Genomic DNA, 17475 nt, shown 5'->3' on the forward strand with positions numbered 1-17475 from the left:
AACTTACCTGAACTCGGCCGTATGCCGCATTTTGCAACCCCCCGCCCTGCCCCTCCTCTGCGCCACGTCACCGCCCCGGTAAAACGCCCTACACGGGCCGTCACTGGTTGATTTGCATATGGCTGGTCCCTGTCTAAAGTGGTACACTGGGCAAATAAAGATGAACTGGAATGCAGCACATGTAATTACCAGGGTCTGAGAATTAATTCAGAATTCCCTATGTGACAAAGTGCCCCAAGTGTCCTAAATACTATGGGCCAACCATGACTTGAAGATCCATGTCTCCCTCTGTGCCTTGAGTGGTGATGAGCTCCATCGGCCAAAGTGTTAGGAATTATTCCGCGTGACCCTGTGTCCCTCATGGCCAGATGCTCAGGTGCACTTATGCCAATGGCCTCAGGTACCACAGCAACTCCATGACAGCGATCTCTGAACCTCCAGTGAAACGTAATCAGACATGCCAATTTTATCAAGACTTTCACGTGATCCCTACATTTGTTTCCTATTTTTCTTGGAATTGTCTGATTTGTGTTTATGTTAGAACTGATAGGAGTTCATTCCCCCAATCCACCTCCCAGTGTTTCTTCTAAATCTTTCATTGTAGTTCTAATAATCCTGCAGGTATCAGACCTGCCAAATCACACATAGTACCATGTGTCAAAGGATATTGGCACTTCTCGAATGGTCACCATGTGAACAACTGATATCACATCGTCAACACAAGGTGAGCTGGAGATGTCCTCACTGAGTGGGTTTCAGTTCATGTTTAGAGGGTGTGTGGGGTTAAAATCAATTATGTATTTTACAACCTAGAGGGGACACTATAGGTGGCTTCAGAAGTGTTTTACTTGATGTTTGAGGAGTATTAGGAGTATGTGCTCAGGTGGGACATGGCACAAAAGCCCACCTTCTCATCTGGACCCCAACCCCCCATTGTCTCTTCAAAATCTGTGACAGTTCAAAACCCCACGCCCACTCCAGATCCGCCCAATTGAAGCTCTGCTTCCTCACTCACATGGTGATAGCGTTTACAAAGTTAGTAGGTCAAAGCCTGCTCTTAGCTCCTCATTGCCACGGATTCCACAAGCACGTTGAAAGGTCTAAAGGATAATTGAGTAGCAAATTAAAACCTAAATTTAATCAAGTAAAGGCCAGATTCAAAAATACCTTTGCATTGTGGTGTCATGAGCGGTATCTCGGTGACATTTCCGCATTCAGGCTTGTGTCTTGCCACCTAGCATGCAGGCATTCTTCTGCTATAATCTCTTGCAATGTTTAAGCAGTGGTGTAACGAAAGTTACACAGTGGTGCCCCCGCATTGACACTAAACTATAATCTTGATACAGCACAATTGGTTTTATGGAAATAATTGACAGAAAAAAAGTTAAACAGGGGTGGCTCCTCCATTTGAGCAGAGGAGCGTCGCCTCACAAACAAATGCCCTAGGTCAGAGCTAAAAAAGAAAATGGTTATACAGTTTATTTATTACCAATTTATTTTTCAGCAACATATCCATCCCGACCTGAGCGTCAGGAGGCGGCGAGGCCATTGCTGCTGAGTGGCAGCAAGGAGCTTTGTGCTCTCGAGTTTAAAATGCACGTCTCTTTACCCGGCCATCTTGCGATGGCAGCCAGGCATGCACATTTGAAACCTCTCTAACCCAAGACGGCTGAGTTAGAGAAGGCAAAGGTCTCCAGTGCTCTTGTGAGCGCTGATAGAGGCCACTCCCACCAATCCTAGTTCTGCTCTCATGCTGCATGAGAGCAGCGCCAGGATTGGTTTGGGATTCGGGAGCCTGCCTGCCTCGAGGAGAGAAGGATAAAGGAGCATGTCACGCTCTTAGAAAAGGTAAGTACCTTTTATTTTTCATTTTTTTAATTGCTCCCCCCACCCTACCACTCTCGGGAAATGCCACCCGCCACTGGTTAACCTACTTTTGAAGAATAATAGCTCTTTGACAACATTGTCTGCATATAATTTGCCCACTACTAGCATACAGACCACAGCAGGCGCCTGTGGAGAGGGCCAAGCTCTGTGTGTGATGTAATGCCCAACAAGAAACCTGTCCTACACTGTGGCATGAGGTATCGTAAAGAAGCAGCAGCAGGTGAGGACGCAGGACGAGTATCAGACGGTGTGGCATTCATTGTTTCCCTCCCCCGTTCACTCACAATCTGAGGGAGACTTTACACTGCTCTCTCTTGAGAGTGCTCTACAGGAAGGGAGCAGCACTCTCTAGACACAGTATCTGCAGTGCAAGGGCCTGTGATGCACCTCTTCAATCAGCAGAGAATTCCATCCATTCTGAACCCTGTCAAGCGAGGGGATGGATTCCATTAAAGCTCCCATGCTGGAAATAGGAAACTGAGCTCCAGAATAGAGCTTAGCACATTCCTTTTGACTGTCAGCTGTGGGCTGATGGCTTCCTTCACTCACCGGATCCCACTGATGAGTTGCGGTGTGATATTAGGAGCTGAACAGCCATATAGGATGGAAGATGGAGGGATAGCTAGTGCATGCACCTATCCACACCTTGCTGTGACAGGGGCTTACCAACAACAAACAATCATGACTGTAAATACAGTATCCCCATTAGAGACACAACACAACAGGGAAAGACACACACATATGGACCTAGCAATACGATAAGACACAGAGCCTCACTGCTACCTTTGTTACTTGTTGCATAGTAACATGCGTGTTGTGTGAGTATAATAGTGTTTTTTTGATGCAGTATGTCTTTTACAATAGGACTTTTTTGCCACTGGAAATTATCTCTCCATACTCACTGTGGTTGTACTTTGTAGGTAGTTACAGACTTATAATACACGGAATTCTGCAATCCCATTATTAAAAATCCATCTCTAATTTCTTTATAGTCGGCGACTTGAGACACGCCCGTTCGCCGATTATAAAAATATGACGTAGATACTGAACTGTAATAACTAATTAAAGTTGAGTCCTGACATCACAATGCCTGCTACCAGAGTGAGCAGCAAGGGTAATGGCAGGTCACATTACAGAGCATATTAAAAGCAGCTGTTTAAAGAACAAAAACAAAACATCGCCCTTCTTTCTTCTGCTCTCTTTTTCTAGCTGTACAATGACAAGCAACAAATATCTATCCGTTTTTTGATGTGTTTACTTTTGCACTAGAGATTCTATTTTTATTCTTCATGTTTGTCAACATGCTTTCTCTTTCAAATGGCTGAGCTATGCTCCAAGGATTTAAGTGGTTTTGGGGCAGATGATGATGTGACCATGATTTAAAAGAAATGAAGAACCACCTGCCGTACACAATAGGGATATTGCAAATTATCTCGGAGATCGAAAACCGTATAAAGGTTCTGGCCTCATTCTTCGATATGGTCATAGAACTCCTCTGTGATTTGCAACATCCTTATAATGTAAGGCAAGGGGGACTATATCCCATGTACGATTACCCCGTTTCATCTAGAGACATACTGTTTGATAACCTTTCTGTCTGCCAGAGATAATCTGCCTTTTTTTGTTTTTGGAGTACATCACAGTGCTTATAACATATGCATCTGGTGGGGTTCTACTCATTGATCACATAGACACAGCCACATATGTTTATGGCTGCCATAAAGCCACGGAGGCTGCCCAAGTGATTGCAACATGACGCCGCCATTGTTTATCTCATGCGTTTATCATAATTCAGAAGTCAGCAGTCTTGTACATAAAATATCTTCGATTTTAATTCATGTCTGTGGTTTAAAATGGTCAAATCAGCTTCTGCTCAAGAGGTTTGAAGCAGACTTTCTCTATGTGTACTAAAAAGGCACAATCCAAGTGCAAGGTAGGGCAATTTGCATATCAGCATTTGCATTTAAGGTTTATCTACATTAATTAAACGCATCACAAAATTTGAGGTCAATTGGCACTGTGGGTGAACAGTCTGGGATTTTGTAATGAACTCTAAACAAGCAGAATGTAAGAGATAGTTGGTAACGCGTTAATCAATAGGAACCGCTGAGGAATGGGTACATTCGATTCCGTCTTTTATAAACTCATATGTGCCATTAAGGAGCGCGATGAATCATATAGCATTTTAGCAAATATAATTGTTCATAAACAAAGGAGCCCAATGCAGTAGAGATGGTATTCGCTGGCCGTTTCATTTCAAAAAACATTTTCAGTATTACTTATAAAATCTAGATTGGTTTAAATTCCCATTTACTCATACGATTACAAAAAATCCTTAAATGCAAAATATTTACAATACTCAAGTCGATGAGAGACTTTGGAAGCGCCCGAACACTCTTCGTTTATTATTTCTGTCCTCTCTACCTTCCAAAATAATTGAGCTTGATGTCGGGGTTATTCTGTGTAGGGTGGGAGAAGCTGTGATGTTATCGACTTTCCAACTCACATTTATACCAAACCTCTTTTGCTAATACCTTTGGCCCCATTTGCTGAATCTTCACAAAACTTTCCAAAAACAAAGTTTATCCACCTCAGCTCCTTCCTGAAAAGTTTGGTGGTGATTCGTCAGCAGGGGCTGTGAAAAAAGGGGGTCCCATGTATTTTCTACAGACTTCTTTAGACAAGACTACAGCAAAAACTGCTGAACGTAATTACATCAAATTTAGTAGGAAACTAGATCTTGGCCCACAGATTGTGCTTTTTGTGATTTGGTGTAAATCCGTTCAGAAGCTTTTGAGAAATTAAGCAACAAAAATAACTGCATATCTGGACGATTGGGTCCCAGAGACTCTTGGGAGACTCTTGTGGGGGTGCCAATTTAAAAATAGAGCATTCTGATTGGCCCAGGGAGCTGTATTTCCCTTGCGCCATCTGGCTTCTGTAGGATTCAGACTGGCTTCCAGCAACATGAGAAAAATGCTGCTGGCAGCCATTACAGGATTTCGGGACTTAGTCCACTGTCTAAAGTTTAAATATACAAATAATATAAGGGGGCATGGTAGCCTGACACCCCTAGGCCCCATGGGTACCCCCCCCCCCCCTTAGGCCACAAAGAAAAAATTGTTTGCAAAAAATGATACAATACTTGGTGACTTTTGTGGGATCGAAAAAAGAAATGCTTGCTGGGCCGCATTTATTAACTATAAGCCATGGGGCTGTGTTCATAAAGGGGAGGGGACTTTGTGCTCTTCCTCCTCGAGCCTGCAGAGGGCCCAGGAAGCCCGCCCCTGGCACTAAACAACTTGTTATGGGTAGGGGGGGCACACTGCCCTCATTACCGAGCCTGCAGAGGCCAAAATGTTTTTATATGGGAAGGAGAGGACGCACACCCCCTACCTGAGCTTCTAAAGGCCCCATAGAGCCCGCCCCCCTGGGGCTGAAATTTAACATGCGGCAACAGATTAAAATATTGCTCCTGCCCACAGGGAGTAGCATGAGGAGCTGTGTGCTTGGAGACAGCTGGGGTACCAGGGGCCTTGGGGCTCCCCCGGCGGCCATCAACTAGAGTATGGTGGGTGTCCTGGATGGACATCAGAGCACTTACCTTTTACTTTTATTGTGCATGCCAGTGGGAGATGAGATCCCTGGGGCCTAAATTGGCCCGGGGAGGAGTGCCGGATACCCCTCTCCCTCTAAGAATGACATTGGGCCCTGAGGGATGGGGTCCCCGGGTCCAAAGTCAGCCCGGGAAGGGAGGCAATGTGCCCTCCACCCCATGGAAACTGGGCCAGGCCCCGGGGAATGGGGTCCCCAGGGCTGAAGTCAGCACAGGGAGGGGGGGTCGCATGCCCTTCTCCCCATGAAAGTTGTGCAAAGCCCCAGGGAGTGGTATTTGCATTTACATATGGTAATTAAATATTACTTTACATTTATTTTAAAACTATAAATTCACTAAAAAAACAAAGGGTAAAGTAATGTTATAGTTAGGTGTAATAAAAAGATCAGTTTTTTAAAAACTTAGAAATTCACTTAAAAACAAAGGTTAAAGTAATGGTATAGTTAGGTGAATTTGTCAGTGACAACATTAACGTTTTGAACAAAAAGAAAAGCGGAAATTCACCAGTTATAATTTGTGCTCCTGCCATGGACTGCTTATGACCTCACATGTGACATCCCTCATGACATGTTCTATGAAATCATTTTTGATATCACTGTTGACATCTCAAATGACAGCAGTGATGACATGTCATGTGAGGTCATCATAAGCAGAGCATGGCGGGGGCGCAAGTTATAGTTAGCCCTGCTAACTAAAGTTGGTGAATTTCTTTTGTTGTTGTTGTTTTTTTAGTTCAAACTGTTAATGTTGTCATTGACAAATTCACCGACCGACACCTATTTCACCCCATCAGACATTTACTAATAGCAAGAGAGGGGAAAAAACACATAAAGCGGAAAGACGAGGGATGAGAAAGACGGAAAAACCAGCACAAATGGAGAAAGTAGAAACCTGCAAGAGGGAGGATGTCAGCTGGTAAACATTTGTTTGAAGTCTGTAGTATTCATTGCAGCCTGCCTGAACAATAACATATAATGCCCTGTCTGCCCTCATTCTGAAGCACGCAGTATCATCCACTGATATGTTAGACAGGCTCTTTGTAACATATGGACATTGATAACTCTTACAACATATATCTCTTTGTTTCATTTTGTGATTATTAGTCAATGAATGATTAATCTATACTTTCTGTAAGTCGACTTCCATTTAAAGCCAAAGACAAAAGGCATCTTCATCATTGCAATTTGCTGTAAGATCAAAAGAAGAAAATTCTGGAAATGTTCTCTGGTGTACTTCCACCTCCTTCCCCCGTGATATTTAGTGAAATATACAATCTCAACACCCATGAATCCTAATAATTGTTTTCTGTGCATCAGACAAAGTATTATTTCCATTTTCCTCTCCCCGGGAGCACTTCCTCCTTGGTGTTTTGCTGCATAAAGAAAACATATGCTCCACAAATACTAATTTAACACCCACGCTTCAGACTTAAATATGCATCTAGTTTAACAGGATTTGTGCTACATGCCACCTTCTCTGCCATCCAGTTCTTATTTTAGTGCTCCTCGTTGGCATTAGATCATACCTTGTACGGTAATTAAAATATTTAAAGGTCAAGCTATAAGACTGCTAAGAAACATGATTGCTTCTTGTTTTCCACGAGATCGTCAAGATTATCTGGATGATTTAGTATTTCTTTTTTTTAATTATTTGTTTTATTTAGTTTTATAGAGCATAACAGAATACAACAAAAACAGAACAGTTCGTCTCGGAATAAAAACAAGCATTGGCATAGCCAATAGGTCTCGCCTTTAGGACCTTATAAGTGTTTAGCCATGCAACAGTTGCATAACTAAATACTTATAAGGTCCCAAAAGCGAGACCTATTGTCTATGCAAAGTGAAAGTGATCGCTATCGTGATCACGAACAAACATCAAAGTGGCCTTGAGGCCGCAAAAGTGAAAGTAATCGCAGTAAAGCGCGGCGCGCGCGCCCGCGCACATGCACTGTAGCTCTAGGCTGGCCTGGTAGCACTTTTTGGAGCCCTTTCAATAAGTCTCAATAAGTCTCGCCAGACCAGCGCATGCGCTGGGTCAGGCGAGACATAAAAAGGCTGTACATTATAACCCGCAGTGGGTCAGATATCAGGTTATCATTTCTCTTTGTTGTACATTATAAATGGATTTGTGGTGCAACATTAAAGTATAGAACGAGGAGCGCGTGATATCCATGGTACCGAGCATAGAGTTGTGGGAAAAGTAAAGTACCCATTTCTAAGGAGGGGGTGTCCACTATCGGGAGATGCGGTTCCCCTTCCCGCCGAGGCTATATATGTAGGGATAGAGGGGGGAGGGAAGAGGGAAGAGGGAAGGAGGCTGAGCATTGTGTGCAGTTCACTTGGGGTCAAATCTGCGTGCCGGCTTCGCTTAGCGGTGTGCATTAGTCCAGGGAGTGGTTTCCATTTTCTAATGGAAACCACTGTAAGTATGATCTCAGCGACTGCCAAATGTGTTTAGGTCCAGATGCAGGCGGCTGGAGAGAGGCCTAGACATCACTTGTATTGTCGCACTTTACTGAGTGTTGCATCCAGCGTTTAACTGTGGGGTGGGATGTGACTCCCCAATGCATAGATACTTGGCGTTTGGCTATATTAGCGCGATGGCGGTGTATGGCCGAATTCCCTTCGCAGTGGTTGGACATATCCCAAGAGGGCTGTAAGCTGAGTGGGTTCCACCTCGGCCTCCACCACCTGTGACAAGACATGAAACACTACCTCCCAGTGTGCCAGTATAGGTGCACAGTTCCACGCCAAGTGGATGACGTCAGCGTGCTCAGCAGCCTCTTTGGGGCAGTTATGGGGTTTGGTAGGGTCAAATTTGGACATTAAGTGGTATATGAGTGATGTAAGTATTTAAAATGAAAACGTTTGTTTAGATGATTATTTGAGGCTCATCTGTATTCTTCGCAACAGTAGAAGCACGTCTTGTCCGGTAAGGGGTACCCAAGTCTCTCTCCCAGGCCACTCTGGCTGCTCTGTCAGACACAGGTTTCCTATTGGACGCTGTGTGGTAAAGTCTGGATGATAAATGTGTTCCATCAGTTGTGATTATCAATGATGGTGGGTGGAATTCAGGCGGTTCTAGAGGAGCATTGCGAATTCTGGCTCGTATCGTGCTGTGTAACATATGCAGTATAAATCTATCAGTCTGTGTAACATCGCAGCCTTCCACAAGGCATGTGACCAAACGTAATCCTTCCTCGTCAAACATGTCTCTGGATGATTTAGTATTTCAATATTTAATACGTTTAAATTATTTTGTAAAGAATTAGTTGGGGTGAAGATGTTGCCCTTGGTATCTGAAGCTGGACTACGGTTTCAGCATATTTTAAAGAATTGCCAATGTTTAAGTTTAACAGGCAGATACTGATACAGGAAGTGATTTCATCCATGACATTATTAAGCAACTTTAGCAAACAGATTACCCAGGCAGGGTTGAAAATGTGGGTCTAAGCGTCAATAGACATTATTGGAGAAATGGACTCCTTTGGCCAATATTTGGCAAATCATCACTAGTTAGTGGACACTGCATCATAGAGGATGGCCTAAATCCTCTTTTTTATTAAGTTGTGGTCAAAGTTTAATCTAGTCCGTATATGCAATTCCTTATTTCGAACCATAGCTCAATTGCACTTTAAATTACTCTTTGTTTATTTTAAATCCACCAGTCTTAGTAAACCCAGTTTGATGCGCCCCAGGGTTGTACATTTACCTTACTTAGCCTAATAACTTGATTGCTGGATATTCCATTAAATAAAGGCTGACTACGGAGAGAGTAAAAAAAGTGCTTATATTATTAAGAGCTAATGTATCTAATAAGATCTAATAGGTTTTTCTAAAATGTATCAGGGAACGCCAGCCTTGCGGTCTGTGCACTGCTACAAAATAAGATTAAACATGGCAGATCACATGGCTGATACCAGCAACCTGCAATTCTTTATATGTTTTCAGAATTAAATATCAATCTGCACAAATATAATTGGTAAAAAAAGATGATACAAATAATTCTGTTTAGTTTGAAGTTGCATTTTGTGTGCCATTCAAATAAGTGATATGTGATAGAACAGTATGCGTAAGGTGCCTTGAAATGCATTGCGTTATGCATGATCTGACCTTTTCTTTCTATTTTTATTTGCTTAGCAGTAATCTGGGAGGGCATATTTTATTTTGGAGTTTTGTAAAGAGCTCTACTTGTAGCTTTCTGCCTACTATAGACCACGGGAAGAGGTGAGCAGTGTAATGGGAGGAGGCACAGTCCAACTAAATGTGAGGTGAAACATCCCTAACTGGCAAAACTCGACTGCTCCCCTTGCCAACGTAAAAGATCAGATCAATGCCAGTCCAAAAAGAAAAGCATTCCTTATAAGTTTCAGGAGGCACTTGGGCTGGGCTCCCAATCCATGCTGAGGTCTAGGAATTCCTGAGTTTGGGATTTAGGACACACAGGGTCATGCCTGTGTGATTTTGTCATTTGAAGTTCGTTATGGGATAAGGTGTGTATTGGTTGATGTTTGTTTCCTGTCTGGAATGTAAGTTGATGTAATGCAATGTGGCTACACTCTGAATTCAGCTGGATTCTTTGTTCCAGTAGTCCTGTCCCTTGTGTATCTATGTTTTGCTATTGAATAACCCACCACTCTCTTTAGGTCAATATTTAAACGCTTATAAATGTTGGCGCATTACACAATTGTTTTCCCTGGAGAGTATTGATTCTGCGTTATGGGGGCACACATGGTAAGCAAGAAACATGATTTGGCATCATATTAGGACTGAAGTATTGCTTTTGAATATCTATAAGCCCTAATATTACAGAATCCTTGCTACTCAATTGTGCAGTTTTAATATTTGCATATATACATATAATGTGTCCCATCACATGACTGAGGGTATATTTGACATCACAAAACTACAATGTACCATCATGTAAAGAATAGTGGCAAAAAGCTCAGCTAGAGAGCTAAAGCTTTCAAGCCAGACCTAAAAAGCATTGCACCATCACATGCTTTTGCTGTTTGATGGTATTTTAGTTACAAGTAGTGCCGTGTGTTCTGAAGGCAGGAAAAGGTATTTAGAAGAATTGCAGGAAAGTCTAGGTAGATACCTTCATCGTGATATAACATTTGCAGTATTAGAGCTCCTATCACGATAAGCTGTTTATTCGCGTGCACAGTATGTTATGGTAATGACAATAGAAAAAAAAAAATGATAATGCTACTACCAGATCACAAAGTTCTTGTTCTCATTTTAAATTAAATATATCATTTGATTTTGAGTTTATTAGACCATGTGTGTCACCATTAATGGTGCTTATCCAGTAGCATTTGCTTCCTGTCCTCATGTATTGACTGGTTGCATTTGCAGGCCTTTGGACAGTCGTTCTCCATCCATCGCAAAGTTGCTGAAGATGGTGAGACCAGGGAGGAGACTCTTCTGCAGGAAAATGCGTCGAAAGAAGCCTACTACCTGGGGAGGATTCTGGAGATACAGAACGAGGTGAAGCAAAGCCGGACTGTGGTGGCCAACGTCCAGGGCGAGAATGACCGACTCACAGCGGTTGTCCGGGACCTGAAGGAGGTAAATAATTGACACCCAATTTTCCCTCCTTAAACCCACTGTGTCAGCAAATGTACAATTCCTAGCTGTTCCTCTTGCCTTGAGAAAGCTTTGCGTTCATGGTCCCTGAGGCTGGTTTTCCTCCGATCCGGGGACAAAAGCACAAAACAACTCTTAGGAATGAAATAATCTAGCAATAGACACAACGTAAAATGCCAGTCTTTGGTAGGTTAGCGAATACACTGGTGAATGTTCTGCACTTAGGATCCACAACTTGGTTTTAGCTATAAATCGGAGCATGGATGGGGCCGTCATGATTGAAACAGATTTACAGAAATCTTCGAAACGTAGTGAATGCTTCAGGTGAGTAACCTGGTAAAATATGGTTCTGGTTTGATTTTCTTACAAATATGGACATACCTGTTTGATTGAGTCTATTTGATGGCTACCCACATCCACGGTGGGAAAGTATCATTTATAGCATTTATGTACTGTCACAAGTTCGATGGTAGGTAAACTTCATAGGTAGGAAACTTATCACTTCCATGTATTTGGGCAAATGGCCAAGTAACTGTGCGAGAGGCTGGCTTCACCCAAGAGATCCCAGCCTTCTATTCCACATAGTGATGACCTATACCAGAAAAGTCATGAAAACAACAGGTCTATTAAAATATTTCTGTATTATGTGCCATATCCAATGGAGTTCTGCAAGTATGTAAAAGTTGTAGTTGGCAGCTTCCTATCATGGGGAGAGGATGTAGCCTTATGGCTAGAGCGGTCGACTCTGAAGCTGAAGAACCAGGTTCGAGTCTGGGCAGACGCTCAACATCCTGTGGTTCTGGGCAAATCACTTAATCGCCTCATGCCCAACAAAACTGAATGCGTCCATCTGTAACGAAACTGGTGCTCATGTAAAGTGCTTTGATACCTGATATCTTCGGGTCTGGTTCGGGTGATAAAAAACTCTAAAAAACAAAACAAAAATGGTGTTAAATGAAGAGGCTTGGTATATGATTACCGTCAACGGATGTTTGGCTGTCATATATTATGTTTGGGACTTGCTAGGTCTCTGTACCCTCCCCTAGCCTATGTCCCTTATTCCCGCACCCCTGGGGCTGACTCTTTTGCCCCCATGATCCACCTGTGTCCATATCGTCATTCTCCCTTTTCCTCTCACCTGTCCCATTTTCTGAAGTTTCACAGTGAGGTTCAACGCATAACCTTCTCTCGCCAGCCAATGGAGGGACTAAAAAGTTTATTTGCAGTTAGTGTGGGATAATAGTAATGCAGATCACGAGTTCCAAAAGCCCTACAGGGGCCTCCAACAACTAAAATTACTCATTTACCTAATGGCAAGTTGTGCTGCAGGCTGGAGGAAGGTTTCAGAGCATCACCCATCATTGCCCTCATGGACCCATTCTAGTCACAGCCTCTTTGAGTGTGGGACGTGTTAGAACATATTTGTAAGGGTTGATTTTAATTTAGAGTCCTGTCCAGTCCTGGCTGTACCACGGTACCCCCAATGCACCATGAATTGCATGTTACTGTAATGTCTACAGCATGAAACTAACTACCCTCCAACACATTATCCCAATAGCCTAGAGCGATAAACTCTGTGGGCTACACGTTGCTAGAAGGAAGAGCCGTTTGCTATTTCAGTTTTCAAAAAGCAGTTATTTTTTCCAACATCCATGACACACACTTGCTCCATAAACTAAGATGCACCCCAGTTTAATAAGCTATTATGCAGCCCAGTTCTATCACCAACAGTGTGCCCCCGTTAAATTAGCCACTATACGGGCTAGCACAATTGTCCATTATTTATGCAGTTCCATCAGCATGACACTCTCTAGTCCTATCAATCATGTTATGCCCTCATCCTGTAAACTATGACATGCCTCAAGCAGATTAGACGCAGCATGCTCCAGTCCCATGAATCTTTACATTCCTCAGCTCCATCATTTATGGCATCCACACAACTACCATCTGCTTGGATATGTCATAATCTCATCAGCCATGACATTCCAAATCCCTTCAACCATGATATGCCCGATTCACAACACCTTAATATGCCCTAGTCGAGGCACGTCACATTCTCCCAGCTATGCTATTTCATATTTCTTGAATCTATAACATGTCCTCATGTCACCATATATAATATGACTTAATCTCACCGGCCATGTCATTCACTAATACAAACACCCATGATATGCCACAGTCCCATCATTTATGCCATGATCATCCCTTCCAGCCAATAATCAGCCATTACACAATCCATTCCCGTCAGCCATAAAATACACTTTAAATCCATTGGTCGTCACATATCCATACCAGCTCTATCCTCACCTCTTTTAGCCCTTGTATTTTTGGAGGTTATTTAGAGTAGGACGGGTGGTCAGCCAGGCTGTTGGAGGCCATTACCTCTACTTTTTGAGCTGAAGACCAGACACCAATTGTAGTGATCCCCCAAAAACTGTCCACCATACTTAGTGGTCCCCCAAAGACCGCCCATCATACTTAGTGATCCCCATCATATTAAGTGATCGCTAACAACATGGCAGGGATCATCTTGGCAAAGTGCATTCACTGGAGTAGCAGAAGCCCTATCGTACACATAAAATACCGCCTGGCTGCCATGCATGGTGGACTGTCAGCATTTATATTTAGCAGAAACAAACGCCTAGGGATTAAGTTTATGTCTGCAAACCAATAAATAAGTGCCTTAAACGCACCAGGAGTTTTCCCACAACGTGTGGGTTTTACTTCTGTTGATCTTGGTTGACAATCCAGACTTTCCTTGGTGGTCCTGAACAGCAAATATGTATGGTGGAAAAGCTGCCCTAAATAGTGGGTTCCTTCTGAGATTTAAAGGCCTGTGGCTGACGGGTTGTTGGTCAAAGGTTGCCATAGGTAAAGCGACTGGAGGTGCTGCCAGAAGAAACCTGAAGCTCCTCTCACCTCTAAATTGGGCATTAACCATTTTTAGAGAAGGCCCCACATTTGCCTTCCATAATAAATGACCCCACTACTTCGCCTATGGAGGTCTGCGGGAATCTTTGAATAGGAGAAGCATGCTAATACGTGTGCAGCAGCTTTCATGACAGCAAGAAGGCTAAATCTCCAAATTGCCATGCTTAATACTAAAGGTCATCTGGAAAACAGGAGTTGTGAGGGAGGAAGCACAGAAGACGAGCTAGCTCTTCAGCTCAGCGGAAGCAGCCTAGGGCATCTCTTTCATTGTATGGAAGAAGTTCATATTGATAAGAAGGCCAACTAATATCCCCGCCACCTCAGGTCTTATTTTAGTCCTGAGAAAAGGAGGGTATGATGTTGCCCACAGATAGTAGATATCCTTCTCAAAGGCACCCTCAGATGTTCTTGCTACAAGCCTTGAACCTGCTCAGGTTTCTTTTCTGCCTCTCGCAAGGGACACTGCGACAGGCTGGCAACCACTCTCCATTGCCCATCTGTACTTTCAACGCTGCATCACAGCTGCTTTCTTCCAGCTTTAAGCCTTGTTTACAGCACGTGGGGCCTTAAGTCACTGGTATTAATTTTACAAATGAATCATCTCATCTGATGCCCAGCCAGAAAATGAACAAATGCCAGCAGGCACTTAGCAGATGAAATCAGATTAGACTGGATGCTAAAGCAGTGAAATGGGCTGTATTTCAACACAATGAGCATTCGCCAGATATAAAAAGATTAGAGCCACTCTTCCAGCAGTTAACAGTAGTATCAGGACTACTAACAGAGCTAAAGTATCAATTTAAAGTGAGAAGAATCAATGCAGCTGTTCTACTCTGAGCTTACACAGAAGAAAGGGAAACAACGTACTGAGCAAGACTCCAGATCTTTATTGAAAATATATCTGATTTGACGTTCCAGGGCCCCATGCCATGCAGACAGGGCTTGAAAGCAAAAGACTAACCTTTATTAGTAGAACTATGAGGAGTTGCTGTTTCCTGCTCAGCTCTTTTAAAAGGCAAAGTGAGTGCAAGCAGAGGGGCTGCAGCAGCCATCTTGAATTTTATAGGGAAACAACATGCTTGTGAATCTGTAATACTGTGGTCAGAAGCAAACACTTGTGCTGTGAATATCTTTAAAGTACAGAATGAGACAATTGATTCAAGAAAAATATTTGAAGTGACATTTAAAGAAGATGAGTGTGGCCATTACACGCAACCACCTTTCATTCCAACGCCTCGTTAGCTGTACGTGCGCTACACAAAACGTCTCAATACAACAAAGGCATAATATTGGGAAGAGATCGCTCATAAACAGACTACTATCGTCAACATTACTTTAATACCAGCATTCGAATATTAGAATAGCTGTGTTTTGTTTTTCTCTTCACAGCTCCACCCAATGGGTGGTGCACTTTTGGGCAAATATTCCTGTCGCTATCACCCTGCACCGTGTGTTCGCTTTCTTTGCACTGAGCCCTTTATTAATTTTCATGACTCGTGTCATATTGTCATTTTTAAGCAATCATTTTTCATTTGGCTTAAATCTTTGTTTACATGGATGGTTGTCTTTATTTGTTCGTTGTTCGGTGAGTGCTGATGTGGTTTGGTGGCCGTACCATATGAATCTGAAATATTCTCTGAAATTATACCTCTGGGGTCACTCTTGCAGTGGCAGCTCCTCTGCTAAGGCGAAGGAGCGTCGCCCCACTGCTTTTTTGCAGTGAGACAAAGGGAAAATAAAGTCATAATAACTTGTGTTATGATCATTTTATTTTCTCCTACTTCTGCGACGGGGGCAGGGGAGGAGTGGTAGCTCCCTCCCAACTGTGCAATGCCTGCTTGGCCGACCCTCTCGGGCCACCCAAAACAATCTTGCGCACTTCGCATGTTCCCCATACAGGCTGCAATACAGCCTGCATGGAGAGCATGCCCAGGCTCCCAGTCAGCATTGTGATTGGCAGATTGGGAGCCTGGGTGGGCTTCCTGTTGAGGCTGAGCGTGGGAGGACTATGGAGGAGAGACGCGGTGAGGAAGTGGCGAGAAGGTACATTTTTATTATATTTTTTTATACCCGCTTCCTCTCCGCGGGCCCCCCACCCACTACCTCCAATCCATGCCGCCCATCGCTGTACTCTTGTCATACACAAAAGTTCAACCTGTTCCCACAGGGGGCCAATGGGGCAGCTCCTGTAGTTTTTTACTAGCCTGCAACTAAAAGGACCCTGCTAGTTTGCTAAGTAAATACTTAACAAACTAGTGGAGTGCTTTTTTTGATGGTCATATAATGGGCAGGCACCACACCAGCAAAGCCAAGCAGCTGCATCATTGTTCATCACTTTAAGAGGAGGAAGGACCTGATACAATGATAAATCTTTGAAGCTTCCTTTACAGTTTGCAGCAGCGAGAGGTGCTCCTGAGTGTAACTCAACTATAAAGACATACTGAAAGAGGAATAGGAAATTACAGGAGGATGTGAGATGACCGCTGACAATTTCAGAGCGGACCTGACAAAATTCCTCACTAAACTGAGCATGGTGATGTAAAATGATTCCAGCTGGACCGGGGGCCGTATTATGGAGAGTGCCCCAGGGGTGCAATGAGCATGTACGCCTGCTTTGCATGCCCCCGGGGCACTTTGGTATTACAGAAAGGGTTCAGACGCTTGTGGGGACCTTACTGTAATGCAGATAGTGCTGGCGCAAATGTAGTGCCAGGGCTATCACTAGAGGGTGTTCCCTCATTTGCATGGGCCGCGAACTCATGCAAATGAGGGAATCCCTTTACCTTGCCAGCGCCATATTATAGACATGGGCGCAGACGTAAAGAAGCTGTCAGGAGGCGCACTGACAGTGAGCCACCTGGAGGGGGAAAAGGTGGTTCTATGGACCCCCCTAGACATCCCCTTGTCAGCAGTTGCAGTCACTCACTACACCTGCCTGCAAGGGAATCTCTCTCTCCTCATAAAAGTGCAGGCGGGTTGCCGCCCGCACAGTGAAACACGGAGCAGCTACTTCAAAGCCACTCTGTTCTTCACTTGATGCGGTGGCCGAGGGCACCACGACTTCGCTACTGCCCTGAGGGCGGCGCATTCAATGTAATAGGGTGTGCTTTCCTTGTTTGCACCCGACACACCTGTTTTAAGGTGTGCTGTGAGGCAAACAGGGAAAGAGAGCCGTATGTGTAATAGGGTCCCTGATATTTAGTGTTGGTGAGCTTTTTGGAATGAAGCCATCACTAGGTAAATAAGCAATTTCGAAAGAAACAGCAAAAGGGGGCTTCAGTAGCTTGGAAGAAAAACTGATTGAGGGCAACGAATAGCTAATAGGAAAAAATGGAAGTTAGCCTGGACCATTTATGCACCCAGGATATGAAAACTACACCCCACCTACGATCAGGATTGTCCCACCTCTCCTGCATTACATGAAATGTATGATATATTTTCACTATTACA

At 43.6% G+C, this 17475-nt stretch overlaps 1 protein-coding gene across 6 annotated transcripts in view; it reads left to right on the forward strand.

The window, feature by feature from the left end:
* BICD1 (BICD cargo adaptor 1) overlaps positions 1 to 17475 on the forward strand; it is a 726242-nt gene that overhangs the window by 275387 nt on the left and 433380 nt on the right. For all 6 annotated transcript variants that reach the window (XM_085652393.1, XM_085652395.1, XM_085652396.1 and 3 more), the window contains exon 2: positions 10864 to 11076. In XM_085652393.1, the coding sequence (XP_085508519.1) occupies positions 10864 to 11076 (213 nt within the window). The remainder of the gene's footprint in view (positions 1 to 10863; positions 11077 to 17475) is intronic.

The sequence above is a fragment of the Triturus cristatus genome, chromosome 4_1, assembly GCF_964204655.1.
Source record: "Triturus cristatus chromosome 4_1, aTriCri1.1, whole genome shotgun sequence".
Taxonomy (NCBI): domain Eukaryota; kingdom Metazoa; phylum Chordata; class Amphibia; order Caudata; family Salamandridae; genus Triturus; species Triturus cristatus.